We start from the raw sequence: 25359 nt of genomic DNA, 5'->3' as shown, positions 1-25359 counted from the left end.
TCAAGATTTAAATGTATCTTGGAGTACTTGGAATGGCCATAAGCCGCTTTATTCGATTGTCATTGTAATTAAATGATACGCTTGAAGCTCTCATAACATATTTAAATGACCATTCGTACGATGAACAGCCCTCTCCCACACTCTCTCTGTGTTTTCTCTTCGTTCCCAATTCTATTCATATTTGGACAGATAATTTCATTTGGTTATTCATCTGCTAATAGGCTTTTGTGTGTCACCAGTCGATCGTAAGAGCTGAGCGTCATCTGTTCCTATCGCATTATCTTCTTTGCAACGATCACACAATGACAAATTTCAAGCAAAAAAAACGAAACTTTATTCTTGGCAATCCCAAGATTCACCAAAATGAATATTGTTTGTTAAGAACTTGGCTCTTACAGTTTGTGCAGGCAAATATTAGTGCTGGATGTCATATAAGATAGCCAATATACATGAGCATTGAAATAAAACTACAAATTGCATTGAAATCGTTAGAATTTCTCCGTAATCCGCTTAAGAGATCTACATCTACATTTCATATTTATAATAAAACTGAAACATGCCGATTTAAAATAGAAAAAAGTCATGCTGTCTGATACGATGAGAAAAAAAATTCTTTCATTTGATGACACATTTTTTTTGTAAAATTATTTGCGACGAAGAGTATGATAAAATCAAACATCTGTCCCGACCAATTGTTAGATAGCTTTTTTTATATAGGCGCTAAAAATATTTTCACCAATTAACAAATGAACTCACAGTAGTAGAAATGCACGAGTTCCTTCAAAAAATTGGGTTCCATCTGAAAGGCTGTTCTAAAAGCTCAATTTTGGGAAGAGATTTTTTTCCGTTTTGAGGCAAAAGGTGAAACGTTCAAATTAAGTTTCACTTCAGATTTCATTAAGTAGAACATCTACTGTAGAAGAGAGATCCAAAAAACAACGACTCAATGTTTAATTATGTGCATGTGATTGTATGGATGTGAACATATTGTTGCAGAGTTTGAGTGTCGATGCTATTGTTTGGTTCACATGAGTGCGAGTGATTCGTATAAACGGTTGCCTTATGAAACGGTAAATGATTTGTGTGTTGCATGTATATGTGCAGGATTATAACGCATTTGAATGGCCAAATGGTTGGAGAAATTGTGAAACACACAACCTCGCACACACATTCACCATATCCAACATTCAACTGTGGTCTAACCGTGCGAAATAAATATTGCAATTGGTCTTCGGTATGTGCTAATAAATACTTTTTTCTGGTATATTAATAATAATGTGCCACCATCTACATACACATGTAACACGGTACATGCTTTTACCATTGTCGCTAAGTTACTTATAGCCTATATTGTACACGTTAATTCACAACTGCATTTACTGAAACTGTTTTCGCAGCGTGAAGCAACTGTCCTGCCCCAACACATAACGCGAAACAAGCTGAAAAAAAAATAGTCTTTCTCCACATTCACTCTCGCTCTCTCTCTAACGACACACAAAAAAAACCATCTGAACAAATGTCGCGGGCTCAACTTTGATTAATTGCTTAAATTAAATATGTTCCATGAATTACGATGTGGTCATGTGACAGCTTGATAGTCGCGCGAGAATACCTCCGCCATGGGCCGAGGAAAAATGTGAGTATTGCACAGAAAGATAGAGAGAATGGAAGAGGGAGAGAGAGAAAAAAAGATCCATTAGGCTGGCGCTTTTGCTGTATGTGTGTTTTTACTACGGTTGCCTCTCTCATTTAATGTGCTCGGTGTATTTTGCCATGCAAACTTTCACGCTTTAAAGGATCTTTAAGCTATGGAACATTTCTACAACGACAAAATTGCACTTGACATTGTTTTATAGTTAGTTAACAAATGAATTTCAAGATATACTCAATAAAACATCGAATGAAATTGTATGAACGTACCAACCAATTGACAATATGATCAACGAATAAAAATTGGTGTGTTGGGTGTGTTGTCTTAAATTGTTTTGATTCCTGGTTGATGTGGAAATACGGTTGCTATTACTTGATGCTACTGTTTGAGTTCACATTGTACATTTAACATTGACTCCATATTCATACAGGAACGGTGGCCCCGATTGCATGTATTTGATGAATTCATATGCATCAACTCACATTGCCATCGTCGGCAATGATAAATATCCTGATACTAGTACTTGATGGCCGTCGTTTTCGATGCCCTTTAATTCACAATGGCAGAGAGAGAGATCGAGTGTGCGTGTGTAACGCCAATGCTCTTGCTCTGGCATGCACCATACGAATTCTGTGCTCATTTCAATGAATGAACGTTGGCATCAGAGTTAATTCTGAATGAGACTTGTGTGTGTGTTTCACTATCGATATAGAGTACTGACTATATAGGTAAAAACCGTATACCTTTTTTGTTGGTGCTTTCAAACCATTCATTGTTCGTAATTTTTAATCTGTCACATTTTATTGTGCTATAAATGCAAAATTTGATACATTGCCGACGAAATAATGTTAATTAAATTCATATATATATATATACCAACGGAAACAATTCGATGCACATCGATTACTGACCACTTGAGATGGTCTCACTGGCCAATGTCTCAGCTCTATCTGTACATATCTCTCTCTATTCAATACGACCATAAACTGAATAATGCGGCAAATTGAATGGCATGCATATTATAACAACGACCGAAAAGTTCTTTCTCGGTTCAAAAATTGTCCATCATGAATGTATTTCTTTTTTTTTCTATTGAGGTGTTGCTTCCATCCATATGAAAACGACTATGAATATTTCGAGATGATTGCAAAACATGAATCGCCTGAAAATTTCTTTTTCAATGCAATCATATTTTGAAAATAAACATGAGATAAAAGTTTTTGAATCGAAATTAAGTACAATTTTGTTCATGTTGAATTAATTCGGCATCAGCATGTGTATGGGCTGTGTGTTTATGTCTGAATAGGATGGAATGAGAGAGAGAGAGAGATAGAGAGAAGCCGGACAATTGTTGCAGATCCTTCCAATGAACACATGCAAATTGAATGGTCGTACACTGATTGTCAGGGATAGAGAAAGTGAATGCTTTTGCTTCTTTCATGAAATCTTATGAATGCTCTATTCAAGTTATTTGTGTCCAGTTAATTGGGTTTTTGTTGTTGGCATAACTTTGATACTAACTCTTTCTCTTCTTCGTCCTCTCTTTTTTTTCTCTCTTCTTTTCCCCATCGAAGTGTGATGACCAATGCAATGTTTGAAGCATGCAATCAATTGACTATCCGGAACTACTTTTGCGATAAAGAAAGCAAAAACAAACGGAAACAATTTCGAATTCAAAGGGTGTTACTCAAATGCCAACAGTCTCAATTGCAAACACATTCGATATCAATCAAAATCTATGAATTTTGTCGTTCAATTAATGCGATCAGAAAATAAGTTAGAGGCGGATAAGTGGAAAATATAGAGAGTGAGAGGGAGAGAAAGAGATAGGGAAAAATGGAACGAAATCACTTCCGTTGAATCGAAGAAGCTAGCAATTTAGAAAATTTGCAAACATATTGCACGCCGAGTGAAAGAGACGGTTTCATATCCATTCAGACAAACAACATGTGAAGAGGTCGAAAGAAAATCATGTGAATAGCATACCAAACGACCTGAATTGCTTGATGTGACACGTATTTGTTCAAATTGAAAGTTTTAGCTGTTAAGTTCAAAGTTTCTATTCACAGTTTTGGATTTTACACGAAAATCGTTTATCAAATAAATTGAGAAACGTGAAATAACGATTTTAAAACGTTTAAGAAAATGCATTTTATGTATCATGTTCATGTTTTTCATTTAATTTATATTATTCTTTGGTCATAATATTCATACCCAACACTAGGGCTGACCAAAAATGTATACCAAATGAGTTGAAAGCTTTTCGAATGCTATAATAATTTCATTCTTTTTGTTTTGTTAAGATTAAATACTTTGCGTTACAATTTCAAGTCGCTGCCGATAGTAATTTTTCGTTCTTTACGACCAAACATTAAAATTTGTATACGTGACACTATAAAATAATATTAATACACGACTTTTTGGTTGTTGGTTTCAAAATAAACCCGATAAAAAGAATGCAAAATCTATCGAAATTCGTCAGTTCTGAATAAACTTTGTTCCACAAAAGTGTTTTGACAAAATGAAATATTCAATTGCTATTGTTTGTCTTGCTGCAGCAGCTATTGTGCTTGTCAGGTAATGTGATATGATGATTTTATTTTTATTAACATTAATATACATTTTTCTTATATTTTCAGCGAGTCATCAGCGTAAGTTCATTCCAAGATAAAATATATAAATTCATTGAATTAAAATGATATTTTTTTATTGATTCAGCCGCAATCCAACGGAAGATTTGAAGCAAAAGTACGTTTTCTAATTGAATGTCCAAAATTTTCAAAAAAAAAAAATTCAAAATTGTGTGTTTCAGAGCTGCTGGTTTGTTGAGATCCGATAACGCCGAGTCGTTTCTAAAAATGTAATTTTTCCTAATGGAACCGTTATAAAACGAAAACTTAATTCTATTCATTTTGATTTTAGCTTGCAAGATCAAGGGATTGTCATGTATGTTTGATGAAATAGATTAATATTTAAAACTGATGAACATTCATTGATATTGATTCGTTTTCGGCACATTTCAGGAAAACTGTGAAAACACCCAAAGAGTAAGATTGATAATTCACATTATTTCGGATCAGTAGTGTGCAGTGGTTTACCCCTTTTTTGACTCTTCACATTTCCTGAGAACTATTAAAACTGTTCCCCCTTAATTTTAGCTCGCATACTACTGTTTCGGACTATCATTTGATTTACTATTATTTTTAAATTTTTGTTTTCAGTGCGATTGCTGAAGTCAAGAAGTACACAGGCCCGTGAGTATTTTTTTACTTGCAAAAAAAGCTTTGTTTGTGGATAAAATCATGTTATTTTTTTCTTTTAAAAATAGAGCCGAAAAACTCAAAAATGCATTAGATAAAGCCAGTGCGCTCAATAACTAATGTTCATTCGTCACATCACGTATTAATAATTTCTTTTTGTACATTGAAACTGTTAATAATTTAGAAAGAACTTGGTTTTTAATACTCTTTTCCAAGCAAAAAATACTGTTGTCCTGCATTGGGTTGACAATAAATGCAAATAAATAAAAATAATAATCTTTTTGATTCACATTTATTTATTAATAATATCGAAAGACTTTTGGTATATAATACACACTATCAATTTGCAATGATTCAGCTGGAATGTTTGTCACATTAAGCACCACAGCCGATGTATTCTATTAAGTCCCAACGTTGTGATCATTTCACAAATTCGCCCTCTTTACATCGTTTTCATGTTGATGGCATTGCATATTTCAGTTGCGTTATCATTGCGCCTCTTTTATTTTGCACTATACACATTCATTCATTCATTGCTCTGTCTCTCTCTTTCTCATTCGTGATTGAACGTAACGCATCACAACAAAACAAGTTACAACAAATTCATATCGCACCACTTTGCATGTATTTATTTACCCTCTGTCGTTGGATGGTGGATGCAATGTATGGCCCTTACGACGTATGCATACAGAGCTATAGGCGCATTTGACTCACTTTCGCATGAGGATGAGAGCGTGATTAACGATGGCAAATGGCTCAATGGTTTTCGAAGCACCCTGACATAAGCGCTTATATGCCATCATATGAATATGTGAGAATGAAATAGAGATACTTGATTTACTAAATAGTAGCAACGATATAGCTATATACATACACAAGCCCGACAATGCTTGATACCAGTACCGAAAGACACATTCGAAAATAATATTCTATTCATATGTAAATTTATTTTATCACTCATTGCATATGCATGGAGAAACTGAAATAAAATAATAATATCGAAAATAGGTATTTGCCACTGTGCACTTCTCTACGTTTTGTTGAAAGTGTTTGATCATCATCATCATCATCGTCGTCATCGTTGTCGTCATTGCATTTTCAACATCGGTTGAATCGTAACTTTGGCCTGATACTTTTCTCACATTTCATCATCAAATCGGCTGAAAATTGAATTTCCACACTTCAACGATTCACCAAAATCAGTGTCACATTGTACGCTTCTGCTTCAAATTTCAGTTTTTTTTTTTCTTTCTCAATATCATTCGGGTGTGTCCGTTATTGGTCTCAATTCATTTCAATTGAAACCACAAAAATGATATTCTTTTGCCATCATGTTGAAATGATAGACGCATTTGTGGCGATTTTTAAGTTGAAAACACGGAAATGAAAAGGGAACATTGTGAATTTACTTATCTTTAGGTAAATTGTGAAGAAGCCGCATGATTTTTGTTTTCAAGATAATTAATGGTCGAATTATATTTTTTGGGGGGTCATTTGGAATTGGATGCCATTCATAAAATTACTCAATTTTTTTTCTCGTCTTCTTCTTTTTGATAGAGTATTTGTGGTTGTTGATTAAATGCGAAAAGAACGAAAGAAATAGACTGCTTATTTGTTTGGTGTTTCCATTCTGTCGGCGGAATTGAATGTGTTTTAAACAACTTTTTAATAAATTTCATCTTCTTTGAGACCTCTCACACTCCCCCTTCGGTTTCTTCAATTTTACCTCTCATTTTGGAAGTTTTCTTTAGTCAACGATCTTCTTTTTTTTTTCTTCACTCTCTTCCATTTCAAGTTTCTTTCATATGTCTGATAGCTGTTCTTTTATGGCTATCATACGCGATATCATCATCAAGTTATCAAATGTACATACCAGACTCGCTCTCATGCTCATACGTCGGCGGTCTTGTAGTCATAGAATTATTTTTGTTTGTCTCTCTTTCTCGCTCCTTTTCTTCGTATCACGTCGTTTTATTCTATCGAATTGAGTACTTTTTCCGAAATTCAGCATCTTGAGAGAAAAAAATGTCATTGACCTGTGTGTATGTTTTTTTTCTCCTACCATTTCTCGAAACTATTTTGTGTGGTGGAGTTTCAAAGTGGCTCGGGCCTTCATTATTTCGTTGTGCATTTGTGGTTTTCTGAAATGCTCATCAGAAAAGAAATGTACGGCAAAAGTGGGCTCAAAAAAGCGAAACAGTGTGATATTTGGTCGGTATATGTATGTATTTTTTTTTTTTTCATTTGAAGGGATTTTAAATCTTTTTCAAATGCGATTGCACATGTGAGTTTACTGAATAAACTTTCTTTTCAAATCGCATCGTCTTTTTGAACAATACGCTGAAAATCCACACCCTCTTCACGTTATGCCTAGACGATCTTGTTAGTTTTGATTGAAAAATGTAATAATCTGCTGACTTTACGCCGCATTATAAAACAGGTCTGATCAAAGTGTATCAAACCACAATCTCCGTATGTGTTTGTGCAATGTGCATCCAACAAATCGTATATGCTTTTTTCTCTACTAATGGCCGGTTGTCTTTTTTTTTTTTTAAAAGCTACTTGATACGTGTATCCATCAGCATCTGATCTAGTGGTAATTATAATGTCATTGGTTAAAAAATGGCATCAACAAAAAAAAAAACATTTCAAAATTGTAATTCGATTTTAAACAGTTCCCATTTCCAATTTCAGTTCATACCGACTGAACAGGAAAGAATATTTCTTTGCGACGGTGCAAAACAACAAAAGAGAAACAAAATTCGCGAAGCGTAAGCGATTACACAGAGAAGAGAGAAAAAAACACGCGCAAAACAAAGAATCACTGTAAAACTCGGCTCGACAAATAATTGCAATGACACCAGTACGAACATCAGGTTATTATAGACATCTAACAGAGCCATCAAGTGTGTAGTGAGATGTTATGGAATGTAAATCTATATATAAAATGAAAATTAGGATGCCTCGGATATCTGTGAAACTGAGCATGAAAATCACAATAGTCGCTTGTCGCACAATACTATCGAAATCATTCGCCGTACCAACTACACACCACACAGGCATATACAAATAAAATAGTATCTAATGCAAAAGTGCAAGCAGAGAAATGAAAGAGAAAAAAAAAACAATGCATACCAATCAAAATGTCGCTCACATAAAAACGCCGACCGAGAAAAGTCGTATAGCCGGGTGGATGATGATGATGAAGAAGAAGAAAAAAACCAACAACAGCATCAGCGAGGCGAAGACGGCAAGCGATACACATTCAAAAAGGCAATGTGCGTTCGTTGCAAAAGTTCCAAAGTGAAAGACAATTTAAAATTCAAACAATTTATATAAAATGAAATGATTCTTTCACAACGAACAACTTTATATGAGATACTATTTTCTTCTTTTGTCAGTTTTGTTTAGTTCTCGTTCTCATTCCGCGCGCATTCATTCTATCCCGTCTACCTCTTTTTACCCACTCTTTCGTCGTCATTGTCGTTTTTTGATCGCTCTATTTTTTTATATATATATTTTTGTTTGCCTTTTTGTTCGCCCCATCGTTTCCCAAAATCGCATTTCTTTTACCATTACAACAGTACTCGAAATGTGCGAATAAAATCACACCGAGCCGTTTACCGTCTCTCTCTCTCTTTTTATTGTGTGTTGCATTTGGTTTTTGTGTGCAACTTATTCTTTCAATTTTTTTTTCTTCGTTCGTTTGGTTCGAGGGTTGTTGTTGTCGTCTTTTTTTTATATTCTGAGTGTTGTTGTGTGTTTTTTGTTTTTCTTGGGCATTTTTTTGTTTTAGTTTCGTTGTTTGTATTGCACCATCTTTGGCAACATAACGAGAAAGCGCTTACACGAAGTGGCTACACACACATAACGGCACAATACACAGCATCAGCAGTTGAGCGCGAAACAAAACAGAAACAAAATATAAATCAAATACACACGAGAACGACGACGACGACAAAGAATAACAACGACAACCGTAATGCACTCACTCAGAATTTGAATGAATTTTCATTTTTGTTTGTGGAAAATTTTCGTCGGTCCGTGGCAAGGCTGGATGGCAGACAAGGCAGGCAGGCAAACGACAACAAATCAACGCAATACACAGTGCATTGCACAGTCAAACGGAGCTTAATGCAAAATATATTAATAATCTATAAAAATTTACCCCGCACCTCCCCCTCAAAAAAAAAAAGAAGAAGAAAAAAATAAACATTCCAACCACTTTTACAGTCTTGTTCGGTAAATTTCCGCGTTTCTACGTACATCTGTACTGTGACAGTAAATTGCAACGAATTGCAAAGAGTTTCTTTTTTCCTCTCTCTCTCTCTCTCTCTCTCTCTCACACACACACACAAACCAACGAATAAAATACGAAATAAATGTAGCAATGGATTGGTGGAGGATTGTTGAGAAGAAGAAAAAACGAGAGCTGGCAAACCTTTATGAGTCTTCATCATTACACTAACGGCGATATAGCTTGTGCTATCGCATAGATAAATGTCACGCGTAAGCGGTTTTAATTTCAACTTTTTGATATTTGATTAAAGCTTCGCTTACCTTCACGCTCAAAGCCGAGTTTGGTATCTCATCTCGTGTTCGGCACCGTTGCCGCCAACAACTCAACAATCCCACATTTGGATGGAAAATGCAAAGTGACTGCATTCACTCGTTCTTCTCTCTCTCTCTCTTTCATCCAACAAGTGCAATGGTCGTGTACAGTAAAATTTCCTTCATTTTTAGTTGGGCTAATTGAAAGTAGACTGTGTGTACGATTGTGAGCTGTGGATGTGCGGGCCATGATAAATTAAGTTGATACTGTGTTAAGTTTGCTGGAAAGTTTTTCTTTCTTCGATTTCATTTGCGTGTTTACTTTGTGTAAAAAAGTTTTTCCTCCAAATTCTTCTTCATTGTTTTTCGTCGTTTTCTTTCAATGTAATTTTATGCAATTAGGAGATGTATCCGTATACAAAATTCGAAATTGCGACAGTGGATGATGATCAAAAATGTTTCCAAAAAGAATGGTGGTGTAAAATGTGACACATTGCAAAATGACGTTCGACACACAGAGGGAGAGAGAGGGAGAGAAGAAAAAAAGAACCGAAAATACGTATTTATTTTCAAAATTATGCATCAAAATTCTGACGAATCACAGTGCACAATATATGAACCATATGGCATTGCAAAGCTCATCCAACAACTGACAGACAAATTAAATACTCTGTTAACTGTTAAAATAATTCTTGAATTTGTTCGATTCGTCGCGCCACCATTAACATGCAACACAAATTCACGGCACGGTCACAAATTCTATCGAATTTTACTGGTTCGAATAGTTTGCCGGGTGAAAGATCACGAATTCATTGATTTATTGCAATATAAACGAGCACCCATGAATTATATGTATAACATTTTTTTGTTGTGAATTTTATCATCAAAAAAAAAAACACACAAAATAAATATCAACAAACAAACAAAATGGAACGTCTCTCGTTCATGACGACTATTTATTTTAGCAAACAAAACACATGTTTTCTCTTTGGGTTTGTAAAGCTGGGTGCAATTCAACGAAATTAATACGTGAAATCTGGTTTAGTTGATAACCGTTGCATACCATTGCATACGATAAATCTGCACATATGCATCTTTCTCCTTTCGGCTAACGGTAAAATCGATGCGATAATCGCCGGGCGGTGTGAATGATGGCAATGCACTTGCTTCCATGTAAAAATCTTTTAAGTAATATTTTCCCTAAAATATTGACACAGAATTAGTTTAGCTTCTGCATGCGAAATGTTTAGCTTTTTAGGTTAAAAACTCACCTTTTTCACTGGACAATCAAACATCATGCGACCATATTTTCCTAGATTTGATATTAATACCTTTAGGAATGGTTCGCGGTTGGGATTCTTGAAAAAATCACATAAATTTATTCGACCGGTTTTTATCAAAGCATTGTATTCCAATTCGGATGCTCGCTTTGATATAATATTATTGATCTGGATTCGAAATGAAGAGATTTTCACTTAATTTCGTTTTTAATTTTCCAACAACTCTGGCATTTCTGGTCAATAAACTTACATATAGCTCATTTGGTATATCAACAAATAGTTCGGCATTCAAATCAACCGTTGGCTTTCCATTTGTGTTATTTTTTAAATTAACCTTCATGGTCATGATATTTTTGTTGATTTCATAACTGACTTTTGTAAAGATCACTTCCTAAAATTATTGAAAATAGAAAAAAAAAACACTTTAGAAGATAGCAAATACTTTTATACGTTTTCAACGAAAAAATAGTATTTCGAAATTTGAAACAAAAGATTGAAAAACAATTGACAGAAAACTGAATAATTGTTCTCACTCAAAAAAACTCACTTTTTCACGTTTTCCATCTTCTGATTTGCACTCAATCAATTGAAAAATGCCAAAAAAAATAAATAAACCGAAAATTTTTATCATTTTAACATGTAATGAAGCAAAAATGTTCAACTTCGTTAAGAAATACTAAAAAAATGCTAGTTTTAGAAGACGAGCTTGTTCTTCCACGTCCGCCGTCAACGTCGTTACAAATAATGAGTCGAATTTGTGTAATTCATCGTCCATATATGGCATGGAGAGATGAGTGGCATTCTTCATCCTTTGCCATTCAATCGGAGGTTAGTTATCAGTTTTATAATTATTTTCATTAAATTGCATACGTATTGTGAGTGGCTTTTGACCGCTTTGTAGCCGGTCGCTATTATTATCATTCGACCGTCCAACCGACCTACCGCCCGTCTGTCGATGCTGCTTCAATATAATCAATACACCACACGATACAGTATATATTCATTCGTCGTGTATATTTCCAGCGTGTTCGTTGTTTAAATCATTTAAATTTACGCTACGTTGATTTTTGGCAAATTACGAAAGATAAAAACAACAACAAAAACGGTTTTTTTCTTCTCTGATACATCCAATTAATTCTGATGAATTTGATTAAAATGTTTTGTGTGAAGTGTCCCCGAACAGATTTTTTTTATAAATGCAAACGGTCACTTTATGTTTAAAATCGACACAGAATGCGAGAGAGAGAGAGAAAAAAATTCGCTTTGGCATCGAATTGGAACATTTAAAAACGGGAAACGTGGTTGCATTTTAATCAATCGCGAGGAAAGTACACAACACGCGACAGTCATCGCTTGTTTATACTGAGAGGGGATGGCCATTGGCCATGCTCAATCTATTCAGGTTCTAAAATTTCGACTATCGTCGACTTCAATCAAATACGCACCCCAACCCCCCTGATTTTAATTGACAGACAAAAGTCATTATTATATATATTTATTTTTGCATATTCTTGTACACGCAAATGAGTGACGAAATTCCTTTTTTCCGGGTCATTTAGAGAACGTAAATTGCGTAAATAAAAATGAGCAACAAAAAAAAATTGCATGTGCATGAGCGTTCTTTATCTGACATTATTTTAAATTAATCTTTACATTTCGTTTATTTTTGTTTTGACAATAATTTTATATGGTCATTTCGGTGAAAGGAAGTCAAATATATTTTCTTCTTTTTTATTCATTTCGTAAGTACATTGATATGAAATTACCGATTTACATTTATTATTCTTGAAATGTGCTATGGAAAGTGGTTTCGACTTTGATCTGTTGAATTATTAGTTCTGTTATACATGAGTGTACGAAGAATTCTAATCTCACTTTAGATGGATGAATCGTTATTTTGATGGCTCTTTCAAACCATGACTTGTTAGAAATTTTAACATGTATTTATATGTTGTTCAAATTCATCGTTTGGATCGTTCAATGAAAAACGTTTTTCCCCTTCAATAACATCACATTATTGAAATATCGTTTATGAAGTCAAGTCAAGTTGAAGTAGCATGCGTGCACAACCTGTTATCGGTTGGCATTTAACATGCCGGAAGTGATCAAACAACAACACGTACACTCTGCATCGAAAATTCCAAATTGATAAGTCAACAAATTACTGTTATTTTCAACAATGGACAACGAATCAAACCATTTTAATGGCTATAGACATTGAAAATCAAAGAACTTATTCTTCATTCAAATTAGCATCATCATAATCGTCATCATTTGGGAGGAATAAAAAAAATTCAAAAAGTAATATTTGGAATATTGAGAATGTTTGAAAAAATTGTCTCGAACTCGGACTGAATCCAAAAGATTCTTGATGTAGCCCGTAGGGTATGTTAACATTTATGATTTTTATCATGTCAAAAGTCTTATAAATATCAAAAGATTGACTAAAATTTATGAACTAATGAAAATTTAAATCTTAAAATGAAGGGTATAAATCTTACCGTGCGGTGTCTCCATCGTTCGGTTAAGTTGTAAGATTAACAATAAATTCATATTTCTTTAGTTTTCCACTTCCATCTCTGCTACAATTTGTTGTAGACTAGAAGACCTTTCGAGAGAAACGACTGGATGAGAATAAAAGTGGAAATAACCGATTGCGATCCATGCAAAAAAGATACACAGTCAAGTATAAATAAACAGTCGGCTACAGCTAAATTCATTGGCAGTCGGCTATTTTGGGACGTTATTTGTTTGAATGAATATAGTCAAATATAATCCAGGAATTGTTCCTTTCATGAGGAGGAATTTTATATAAGAAAAATAAACTAGGAGGAAGAGAGCCCCGAGGAGGATTTTTTTTTTTTTTTCAAAAGAAATTACATCAAAATGACACTTTGTTCTGAAAAAGTCATTTTATCACTATCAAATTGAGTTCATATGCGCTGATTTTGATGATTTAGCACCCAACAAAAAAAAACATTAATCTAATTGCAACATTTGATATGAAAAGATGATGGTTTAAAATGCCTGAAGTTGGAATAGCCTTCCTTGACTTGCGTTCAGACGAAAACAGTTCGTCCCGAAGCGAAACATGCAAGCAGCGCCACACTCGAATGTATTTGATTTGAATTATAAATTGAAGCGGTGGGAGTTCGAACTAACCAAATTACACTAACAAAATCTAGATACACGCTCAGTGTTCGTCCCCAAGCAGGTACGGGTATATATCGATACCTGCAGATACATGGATACACATGGAAGTGATCCCAATGAGCATTTTTATTCTAAAGCACACAAATCTTCTACCAAAAACACAAAGACAACGGTGCATAAGAGTTTTAAATAATTTTCCAGTAGAGAGCTCAATCACAATGTTAATTATGTGCATGGATGAGTTCATTCCAATAAAGATGAAGTGATAGATGCATGAGAAATCGCTTAAAAACAACATCGTATACATTTCATAAAAGTAAACAATTTTGAGTTGATTATGACTAAACTGAATAACTGGAGCATTTCGAGGTCGAGGTGAAGTTATCGAGTTTATACTGATTATGTTGTGTGCAAAACAATAAATATATGTTGAAATTTGTCGTTGATATTGAGCAAAATGTAGCATCATCTCCCTCCCTTTCTCTCTCTCTCTCTCTCCATCTCTCTCTATCTCTCTCTCTCTCTCTGTCTGTCTCTGTCTCTTCGACTTGAGGCTCCATTGAACAACGAATACCGTACTCGTTGTGTATGATGGTAGTAAACGTTTATTGTCGTTATTATTAACATGATTGGAAAATCCATTTCATTTTAGCTGATTCAGGACGTTCAATATGGAAACATAAAAAAAATGCAATTGTTGAAGAAAATTTATGATGCGTTCTCGCTGACGAATGTGTGTATTGGCAGTAGATAATGCAACGATGATTTTATCTACCTGTGTGAGTTCAAAATTAATATATGACGATAAATTACGTTTACGAGCTAGTAATTTGTTGAACGTGTGTGCACTGTGTGCACCCTGCACATTTCGTTTATGTGCTGACTAATTAATTTTCGTGTTGTGCGAAACGCTTCATTCAACTCGAAATTAAACCGTATAGTCTCGGCTGTGTTATTTGCAATGCAATTCTATTGCAAAATTGGCCACATTTCGTAGCTACCATTGTGTATGACACCTGATTGAGCATTTGAAATACCAAGCGAACAAAGAATAATATACGAACAATTCGATTTTCAACTGATTTTTCTTTTTATTATTTATAAAATTCTTATAGTTAGTCATACATAATTCTTTTTGTTTATGATTCTAGTTAAAAACGAGTTATATGGCACAATCACATTACAACACTTAACATTTCGTATTTGTTGTTGAAACTTAACTATTCTAAAAACTATATTCTCGCTGAACAAATTTCAATTCGGCTTGAATACACGGGGGAAATCAAAAGCATAAACATTTATCGATCGCTTGATTTGCGAGCCAATCAAATTGGTGACAAATATTTTTTCGTTATGACTATTTCATTCCGTTTTTTTTAATTGAATGAATGATTCGATGTTTGAAATAATCTGATTTCCGCATTCCGATGCACAAGAATCACTAATTGTGCAATTCTTCTTCAGCTGTTGGATATCCGAAAAAATTTAGAAACCACCTACATAAAGAAAATTTTTGAAATCATCTGTGATTGTGAATTGATAGGGAGAAAATGTGGAAGAAAAATGGCCAAGCTATTGCGGTTGCTATTTAGAAGATTTTTTAAAAAAAAAGACACACACACACAAGTAGAAGGATTAAATTATTTAAACCTAGAGGATAGACATGATTCTTAGTAAGATCTAGTTTTTTTCTCAAGTAAAACACATGTACATTTTCCATGAGTCAGTTTTACTTAAGAAAATCTATTTTTTTATAGTTTTTTCTCTGAGTTTTTCTCTCAGCGGTTCGTTGACAACTATAGTCCATGTCTACCCTATAGAATCATGTGTAAACAATACTGAAAAATACAAGAAACACCAGCATGCAAAACAAGCCATATCAAAACAGTAATGTAGGTATAGACTCGAAATAGACAATTTGAAACTAAAATTACAGTTTTAAATCAATGAAATTGATTTTTGTTTTGTAAACAATTAATATGGTTATACATGTATACAATGTTATTTGCACATAACTAATCAGTCTATTCGATAGTTTTCTACATATATAAAATATTGCAATCGGTTCGAATCAAATTGATTGCAGACTCTACACATATTGGCTATTTACAATTTAAGTTTTCAACTGTTTGATGAAAATACACTAAACACAAAATATGTATACGCCAAATTTCAAGAACACCACCATAGGAAAATAGATTCGATTCACTCTACCTTTTCAAATATTGTGCATGATTTTGAAAAATGGTAACTTTCACGAGTTAAAATTGTCAAATTAAATAATTATTTATGGAATTTGTGTCAAACACAGAATCATTTGAAAAAGCAGAGCTTCTGTGAAATTGAAATACACATGATTACAACTTTTCAATATGCATAGGATAGTAAAACAAATTAAATTTCAAAATCAACTGGTTGCAAAAACCGTGGCATGCGATGTTGTATTAAAAAATGAGCTAACAAACTCCTCGCCAAGCATTGAAATGCTGAAATTTTTCCCATTTAAATACCTCGCTATTCCTGGAAAATGGAGAAAATGAAATTATTCATTAAATTTGAATTGATTAAACATTTTGTTGGTGGAATTAAAAAATAATTGTCATTCACCTATATTTGGTGCGTAGCATCCGATACCATTAGCTGTTTCATATTTAGTATAGCCTGGTGAGAAAATGAAAATATATTAATTCAAAGAGAAAAAAAAATGATTCAAAAAAATTGTTATTTACCTGGTCTGCATGCGCAATGTGCGCCACGTTTATCGCTTCGTTTGAGAATTTTGATCGGTTCCAGCCAAAGACCATCGGCACAAGGACCTTTGGTGTACAATTTATAGCAGGAACCATTTATCTCAACCATTCCGGGTGTTGAATGGCACGGATTTTTCTCCACAATATCTTCTGGTTGACATTTTTGATCTAAAGATTTAATAATGCCCGCACATCCACACACACCATTATACGAAATACCATCGATGGATGGTCGAACAGTGAAATCAAAGACAACCACTTGATTCAGATCACATGGACCCTGATAACCAATACGATAGCACGTCTTTTCATCGGGAAAATAGAGTCGACCTTTTCCACATGGATTCCGAATGCATGTCGTTGAATTCACCAAAAATTCACCATTTGCACATGGACCTCTGGTATACAAACGATAACATTGACCATCTGGCCAACTTGCATAACCTTCTTTGCACTGACACTGAGCATACTGATTTTGTATACTGTTTTCTGGGATGGTAAACAAATAACCAGCCGGACATGGACCATTGGTACCTGTAATTAAATCCGAAGAATTTGAAAATTCAGAAATTTTATGGCGAAATTCACACAAAATATTTGAAGATTCCATACCAAGTTCATAGCATTGATCAGTGTCTTCATGATAATTTGGCAATTTTACATGACAACCGCATTTTCCACCTGGTAAAAATATTTTGCCACCATCTTCACATGGTCCCACCGTAAAATGTTCATAACATGTTCCGAACGGCTTATAATAATATTGTGCCAGTTCGTTTTCATTTTCGCACTAAAATTTCATAAATGAAATAAATTTCGTAAAAAAATGAAGAAATATTGCTTAAAATTACCTTGCATTCTGCCAGTCGATTTTTGCCAATGACAAATAGTTTTCCTTTTTGACATGGACCTTTTGTATGAAGCGTGTAGCATTTGGAATCTTGTGGCCAATAAACCTGTCCATTGGGGCATTCAGGTGGTGTTTTGCAAAAGCCCTTTCGCTTCTTTGGTCTGGTAAAAAAAAAAAATCAAAAAACAACATTACGATTTCAGTTGAAAATCACAAAAATTCAACGTCAAAAATGCTTCGTAATGCAATCACATACATCGCTGCATTAGACGGTTCATTGACTGGAGCAAAGAATTGACCAATATCACAAGGTCCTTGCTCGTATAATTTATAACAAGCGGTTGAATCAAAATTTTGTGCTGTACCAGGCGGACATCGGCACTCGGCTATCAAACCATTCGATGAACGTGTACTTCTCATGCCGGGTGTTAATTCCATTGTATCTGGACATGGATAGCCCATCTAATTGCATTTATACAAAATTCAATTTATTTAACATTTTTTTCGTTCGAATGAAGGTGTTTTGTAAAGGTTACCGTATATATTTTGAAGCATTGTTTAAGCGGTGCCCAGTATAGAAGTTGCCAACCGCCTGGTTTATTAGCGCATGGATTTCGACTTGGATCACTCCATGGCGGCGGTTCGATAGCAGCGTCACCGGCAAAGATTAACGCAAAAATACAAATCCATTGAGACAGACCATTCATCACAGCAAATTATCTAGATGAGTATGGAAGAGAAAAACAGACATATATAAATTGGTGTGAAACATAAACAATGAGCCGTATCAAGAATATTCGTATCGTTGTCGGTCGGCGAGAAGAGTAGCGTGCACGAAAAATTGTGAAGAAGAAGAAACAGAAGAAATATATGAAAAGTCATTTAATTTCATGGAATTAACGCAATTTATTATGCGTGCCCGTCAACTGCAAATTCAATTGCAAATCATTTTCATTTTGCAAATAAATTAGCGTAATTGACATGGCTCAGATTGACTTGGGCTGACTTGGCGGCGGTTTTTGGAATGGTGTGTGTGGCATGCCCATGTGGAGGTGAATATTATAAGTGAATATATGCGATTGTGAATGTGTGTATGTGCGTGACATGGTTTTTGTATTGGTGTGCGTTCTCTGTGGCGCGCCAATTTCGAAGCATCCCCAATAATTTCGAATTCATTTTATTTGCACAATAGTTTTACAATGTTAGACACGTCGAATTGGCTGCTTATTTGTAACAATCACGCACGTACATTACAACTGATCTCATTAAAATTCTAAACCGCAAATGGAAAATGACATAATTTTGACCGTGATTTGTGCTTGATTCCATTGTGGCTCTCGATTGTGACTGTATATGCGACTGAATATGCAAGTGAGTGAGTGATTGTGTGGAACGACTACAAACCGATTTTATTGCATTACACAAATTTTTTATTATTATTATTATTATTTTGCGCTTCGTTTGCTTTTGGTTCAGTTAGTTTGTTTACACAATCTCTCAATCGATGTGTATGCGTTGCGGGTTTCATGTATCTCATTTTTTTCATTTTCATTCGTTTCATATTGCCTCGTTTCATCATGTCGGTATTATTATTACAACTTTTTTTTATATTCATATTATTGCTGGAGTTTAATTATCAATTCAAATGAAAAACGTATAAATTCTTGCATCAATTTATATTCAATGTGTTAAATAAATGTTATCGTTTTCGATTTTTATTTTCGTCGAAATGCGATTATTTTCCCATTGACCGGATTCATCGGCCGCTGATTTAAAATCTGAATGCATTTAAAGATGCATATTCATACATGCGCATATGAGTAAATATGAGATTCTTTCAAGCGGTGGCGATATTGGTATTGAAGCGATTTGATTGAATTTGTATATGCATCTAATTTTTGTTTGAATATTTTCTACACGAACAACTTCACTGGTGAAGTTGATCGCATACAAAATGAATGAGGATCGATTTGAAAATGAAAGGTGTCGATTTGGATAAGCGAAGAAACGTTTCAATTCGTTTCGGTTCTCAGTCGATAGTTCTTGATTACCATCATTCCTGTCATACGCAGATAAGGTGGTGAGTACATAATGAGCACAGTGTAACTGTCGATATATGAATGCCGACATTGCAGCGGTTATTAACCTTTTCATTCAAGGATATGTGTTAATTAGAATCTATTCAATGTGCTGTACAACACTCTCGATTTATTTCCTCTGCGTATGAATTTATTACATCCGATTGATGTGTGTGTGTGTTGGGATCACTGGAATGAGGCGTACACGATGTGCCAACAAAACAAATGCACACGTTTAACACGTTCAATTGAATTTCAGAAACTGAACGAATCATTAAATAAAACAAGTAAAATGGATTTTTGGTCTTGAACGCTCGACACACTCTCACACATACAAATAATGTCTCTATTTTCCCTCGTAAATCATCTGCCATAAAAAATGCACTGCTCATAAAACTCTTTTCAAACTTATTTTGATTTTATAGAAGAGAAAAAAAAATAAATCGACTAAAATCGAACTCATGCGCTATTTATTGTGTGAATTGTGTCTGACGTTGTTCGCTTGCTCAACAGCACCAACATTTTGAGGTGTTAATTAATGATTTGTTCCAAGTATTATTCAACTTAACTACTTCTTTTCTACATACGTACGTAATAATAAAATTGTGTTTATTGTGGTTTTTATGCGTCAATTGGGCGTTCTGTTGTGTGTTAAGTGAAATTAAAGCATGAAACAGTGCGCCACTGTATACGCTCTTGTGCCCGTATAATAATTGTGAAGAAAAAAAAACCAGTTGCTATCATATTTTAACTGGAAAATTAATTGGTCGATTTTGAAATGTGTGTATGTCTGTTTTTCTTCTTCTCACAAATCATAACGTTAATATATCGTTACACCCAATGATATAACACACATCAATTTTTTTTTCGTCGGCTATGAAATGGTCAATCTTGTGGAAAGATTGATTTTTTTAAGGCCGATACTAAGATTAACAGACTCATCTTAAACAAAAACAAAAAGTCCACTTCCTCTACACAAGCAACTCATGAATAATGTGCGTTTAAAATTCCCATAATTCCGATGTTATTTTTGAAAAACAACGATCTGTACTTGGAATTCAACGGACGAACCGAATAGTATCGAATTTGTAACCTTGCATTGTTTTTGATTTATTTGTGTTTTGTTTATTTATTATTCGATTTAGTCGGTTTTTCATCATTCGTTAAATTGCAATCGTATTATCTAATTGGCATTGTTACCACCTTCGCCGTTGTTGTCGTCGCCTCCGAGTTTTAACACGCAAATCATGATACTACACTTAATCATAACATTTACAAAATAGACGGAAAAATACGAAACTTTGAAGGGGCCACTTCCGATCTGGTTTTTATAATCGGTTTTTATGTCATTTGCATAAATTTTTGTTTCTCTTGATTTCTTTATGCGGTGGCCTGATTTCGAAGTAAGCCAATGCAAAACATGAGAACAGCAAAAATTGAGGTGTTTCCTACCCAATTTTGGTTTAAAATATTACGTGCCATGTGACTTATTTTATCGATGTTGACAATAACACGTTTCACATTCTAAGTCTTGAAAGAATTCATTAATTTCAATTGTTATGCACCAAAAAGTAAATCACAGCTACCAACAAGCTGCCTTTTACAATCGTACTTTGTAACGAATGACAGATTTGGTTCAATTTACGCACAAAAATTATTAATTTGGACACTAAGGAAAGCTCTAGTGTTTTCATTTCAGCTCAATGGAAAACATTTAATCAAATTTTAGCTTAAAGTTCTTCCGTTTTCGAAGCATTTTTGCTTGAATATGATAAGAAATGAATCGATAAGCCTTTGAAATTTACTCTACCCAACTATTTTCAAAATAAAATATGTTCCATGGGCTCAAACCCATTACCATATTCCATTCATATAAAATTCCCGAATTCAGTTTGCTTTGAAATCTTTTTTTTTTAAATCGTTGTTTTCTCATAAAAAAATTCATTAAAACGCCAGCTAAAACATTTCAATAAAATAAGCCAATTTATATTTGTTGCTCTAAAGTGTAACTCTGTAATCCGATCCAACTAACTCTGTAATCCGATACAGTCTATATCATTACGGCGCACTTAACATAATTCTCGGCCACACATATGTTTTTTTTCTGTTTATACAACTGATGTGATAACATTTGATTCGATGCTTATAAACGATTAAATTGAAAATAAAATCGAAGTCTAAAGCAATAAATCATTTACTTAGCACCGGTTGACGATAGATTTCGATTGAGTGTGTCCTCATTTCGTGGCAACTAAAATGAAATCCAACTTATATAAAATATAATTATCTTAATTTTTTGACCATGCCAAATAGTACATATAATAATATAAAAAAACATAAACGTCACAATTTGCGCCAAATAAAGCAGTAGTCACACAGAGTCGAATGTTTGAAATGCGTGCATGCGCGCGACACAGTACCGCGTGTACCAAATACACCTATATGGTGTAGATATCTTGTTTTATTTTTTTTTATTTTTTCTTGTTTCGCATCGGACAGAGATTACGCTTGACTTGCACTCTGAAACCGAAATGTTGTAAGTAGTTACCTAGACATTATAGGTAATGTACTGACACGATTTTGCTAAAAGAAATTATTTAATCACGCGACATCGAAGGTCACGTATGGCAAGCGATCGATTTATTTCTTTAATTATCTTTTCTCTTTGGTGATTGCATTACGTCCATCGTCACAGCGTTTTTTCCTTTTCGCAGTATTGTTGATACGCTTTGTTTACCATCGAATAAATCTTATTGTATTCCGAGTTTTAAACTTGATTCGCACGTTTTTTTTCTTCTTAATGTTAGATTGAGCAAGCCACACATAGTGAGACGGTGACAAACGGCCACTTTCAGGCAAGTGAAGATTTCGAGCTAAACAAAAATGGCATTCTTTTTTGCATTCGATTTTTTAAATATTTCACGAACATATTAACGAGACTATTTAGTGTCAGTCACAGGTGATTTAGTAATGAGGGTAAAAACAAAAACAATAACAATGATGGTGGCTTGAATTATAAATGAATATCTGTATAAATGTCATCGAACAAGGACAATGTGTAAATTCATAATATTGTGAATGACACGGGCCAAACATGCGACATGATTATGGCGAAAAATGGACACACGTTAATTTTCATGTTGAGCTCGTAAACTAAATTGCCCGGTTTAAGGTTGCTTAAAGGTCTACAAGTCAAAGGTTTTTGAACAATTTCTATTTTAAGCGCATATGGGCACTCTCTTTTTTTTTTTGTTTTCACAGGTGAATTACCATATATAAATGTGTAACCCAATTCAATGATACTCACCTAATTTGAAAAGTGCACAAAATTTTCAGAGTCTAAACTGAACAGATGCGTTGAAAGTGGTTTTTGCGTTGTTGTTTCCTTTTGTATGGCGTGAAATTGTTGTGTTTTCTTTTCGTAAATTGATTCTGATTAAGAACAATACTATCTATGTGTCAAAATGTTCACTACGTGAGATCTGAATTGCGCATGTTTTGACGAAAATTCTTAATTGATCTCATTCAACCGTTGAAATACGCGACACATCCACACAAAAACGAATGAAGAACGTAAGTTTCTATCATAAGCAGGAAAATTGGTCTTTGTTTATTGTTCATTCATGTTCTTTTCCGTCATTCGGTTCGTATACGATATATTGCGATGTAGCAGGTTTTCGTTGCCATCAAATGTCTTTCTTTCTCTCTCTTTCAATTTTAGATACACATTATTTTCGTTCAACACACTATTTTGTCGACACAGAGAGCATAATTTATGTCGCTTTGTTTGAATAAAACAATTGAACGGTGTTGTCATTAATTTGAAGCACTGCCTCTCTATTTATAGCAAAGAGAATTTTTTTTTTAAATGTCTTCATTCAAGAACAACGATGAAAGTCACCGAAAAAATTACTGTTTTAATAAGTGTCTACAATCTAATCGGTCGGACCTTGGAACAAAAAAAAAATCTCACAAAACACAAAGATCTTTTCTTTCTTTTTCTTTGATGTAACTGGTTATTCTTTTTTATCACTTTTTTCTCAATACACACACAAGACGATCATATCCGTTCTTATGAGTAACATGATCATTATCGCTGGCTATTAGTTCTATGTGCTTTTTTTCATTCTCACTCTTTCTCTATAACGGATCGATGTTGTAATTTCACTTTTTTTGCGCTTCAATAAAAGGGAATTAAACCGTCTCAATCAATGAAACGAAAATTTCACACTTGTTTTTCAATGAAATTCTTTTGATGGGTTTTTCTTCTTGAACCGGTATTCAAGAATCTAGAATTTGTATTTCTCTTTCAATACTTCTACACGCAATAACTAAGTTTCCAAATAGAGATGCTTGTTTTTTTCTATTTACACACTATAGAATACGACACAGCGATAAGAATGTGAAATTCAAAAATATGATTGCGGCCGCAAAAAAAGAATCTATCTCTCTAATGAATCAAAAGAAAAAAAGCTGTGAGTCGCTGCGTAGTTTGTGTCTAACCATTGAGTTGCCGCCAAAGACTAAATTATACTTTAGGTTGTGTGCACGAACGACGGCTAAACATAAAAACGTACAGATTGTTACTTCTTTTTAGTTTTCTTACCTCGCTTTTCGTCGTCTCAAACATATTACACACACACATACACAGTCAGAAATATGTATGTATATATAAAAAAAACACACGAACGAATGAACGAACAGAAAAATAAAACAGACAACAGATTCATGTAAGCAATAACACTACAGACATACAGAAAACGACCGCCATACATCAGGCTGCCGCTGCCGCCACCGCCACCGCTGTTGTTGATTTTTTTCTTCTTCTTTTTCTTTCTGTTATATTATTGATATGCTTCGTATTAATTCACGTCTCTCACATTGTGTGCACAGTCGTTTTGTTTGCATTGTGTCTTATGCACAAACAAACGCTTTGGTATGAGACAACACTTGATTTTATGCAAAATAACAACAACAATTTGACGATAAAAAAATAATATGTTAGACGTTGGTGAAAGAGCGAGTGAGGTAACGAATGTCAATATACACGTAGGCCAACTAACTTAAGAACTCATTCAACATTGAAAACTATATCTTAAATGAAGACGAGATGATAAAATGTTACGCAGCAAAAGTTCATGAAACTAACGACTTTTAAAAAAGCACCGCATATAATTAATTGATTTGTAATTTTGCTTCAACATTTTGCCATCACAGAACTCTATGTGACAGAAACAGTGACATCGACATTTTTCTGTTGTCTTTGCAGGATAAGCATGATCATCACAGACCATTCACGTCAATTTTCTCGATTATTTGAGTACAAAAGATCGGTCAAAGTCGTTTTTCAAGCAGTCACTAATGGGACCATCTCAAAAAAGAGGGTCGGCTGAAGTTTCGAGCAAATATTATATTAATTGGCAAATAAATTAAGAATATTCTTATATTTCTCAAATTGACATACACTTTTTTTGCACACTCAATCGCTTATTAATACGTTTATTCGGATCCATGACTTTATTAAAAGAAACTGTTTTTTTAAAGGTCACAACTGCCAATTTTATTATTTATCAAATAAATTGACACAAAAAAGTCATTTTCAAACTGATTTAAATGTTGAATGTTTTTTTTGTTCAATTCAGATCTGAATCATCGCTGAAGTCATGCCATTTTTCAAACACGAAAAAAAAAGCAAACACAATTTGTTTGCAACACCCATCTCGTTCAGTGTGGCTGAAGTGCAATGAGTTGTGTTGAAATTGATTCATTTGCATTCGAATGTAATA

General features: G+C 34.1%; 2 protein-coding genes across 3 annotated transcripts; both read right to left on the bottom strand.

Annotated features, from left to right (window-relative positions):
* Window positions 1–10469: 10469 nt before the first annotated feature.
* LOC116349583 lies at window positions 10470–11369 on the bottom strand. Its single transcript, XM_031781090.1, has 4 exons — window positions 11290–11369; window positions 10993–11133; window positions 10734–10910; window positions 10470–10662 (listed from the first exon to the last, which is right to left on the bottom strand). The coding sequence occupies exons 2-4, from the start codon at window positions 11086–11088 to the stop codon at window positions 10504–10506; spliced, it is 432 nt and encodes a 143-aa protein (XP_031636950.1). The 5' UTR covers window positions 11089–11133; window positions 11290–11369; the 3' UTR covers window positions 10470–10503.
* Window positions 11370–14961: 3592 nt separating this feature from the next.
* On the bottom strand, window positions 14962–24083 carry LOC116347853. Of its 2 annotated transcripts, XM_031778604.1 has the most exons (9): window positions 22881–24083; window positions 18032–18215; window positions 17752–17957; window positions 17497–17656; window positions 17258–17435; window positions 16625–17179; window positions 16503–16556; window positions 16406–16415; window positions 14962–15391 (listed from the first exon to the last, which is right to left on the bottom strand). In XM_031778604.1, exons 2-9 carry the CDS (start codon window positions 18200–18202, stop codon window positions 15337–15339), a joined length of 1389 nt encoding a protein of 462 aa, XP_031634464.1. In that variant the 5' UTR covers window positions 18203–18215; window positions 22881–24083; the 3' UTR covers window positions 14962–15336. The 2 variants fall into 2 exon arrangements, with proteins under 2 accessions (XP_031634464.1, XP_031634456.1); XM_031778596.1 differs by having other exon boundaries at window positions 14962–16415.
* Window positions 24084–25359: the final 1276 nt, after the last annotated feature.

The sequence above is a fragment of the Contarinia nasturtii genome, unplaced genomic scaffold, assembly GCF_009176525.2.
Source record: "Contarinia nasturtii isolate CC-2019 unplaced genomic scaffold, AAFC_CNas_1.1 Cnas_scaffold_129, whole genome shotgun sequence".
In the NCBI taxonomy this organism is placed as follows: domain Eukaryota; kingdom Metazoa; phylum Arthropoda; class Insecta; order Diptera; family Cecidomyiidae; genus Contarinia; species Contarinia nasturtii.
This window is presented reverse-complemented; position numbering and strand designations above follow the sequence as displayed.

Coding starts and splice junctions, on each gene's coding strand:
- LOC116349583 (XM_031781090.1), bottom strand. CDS start 11,088: ATGACCATGAAGGTTAATTTAAAAAATAACACAAATGGAAAGCCAACG. Junction 10,911..10,992: donor ATATACCAAATGAGCTATAT/GTAAGTTTATTG, acceptor TTTCGAATCCAG/ATCAATAATATTATATCAAA. Junction 10,663..10,733: donor TTGATTGTCCAGTGAAAAAG/GTGAGTTTTTAA, acceptor TCAATATTTTAG/GGAAAATATTACTTAAAAGA.
- LOC116347853 (XM_031778596.1), bottom strand. CDS start 18,202: ATGAATGGTCTGTCTCAATGGATTTGTATTTTTGCGTTAATCTTTGCC. Junction 17,436..17,496: donor ATCGACTGGCAGAATGCAAG/GTAATTTTAAGC, acceptor ATGAAATTTTAG/TGCGAAAATGAAAACGAACT. Junction 17,180..17,257: donor TGATCAATGCTATGAACTTG/GTATGGAATCTT, acceptor ATTTAATTACAG/GTACCAATGGTCCATGTCCG.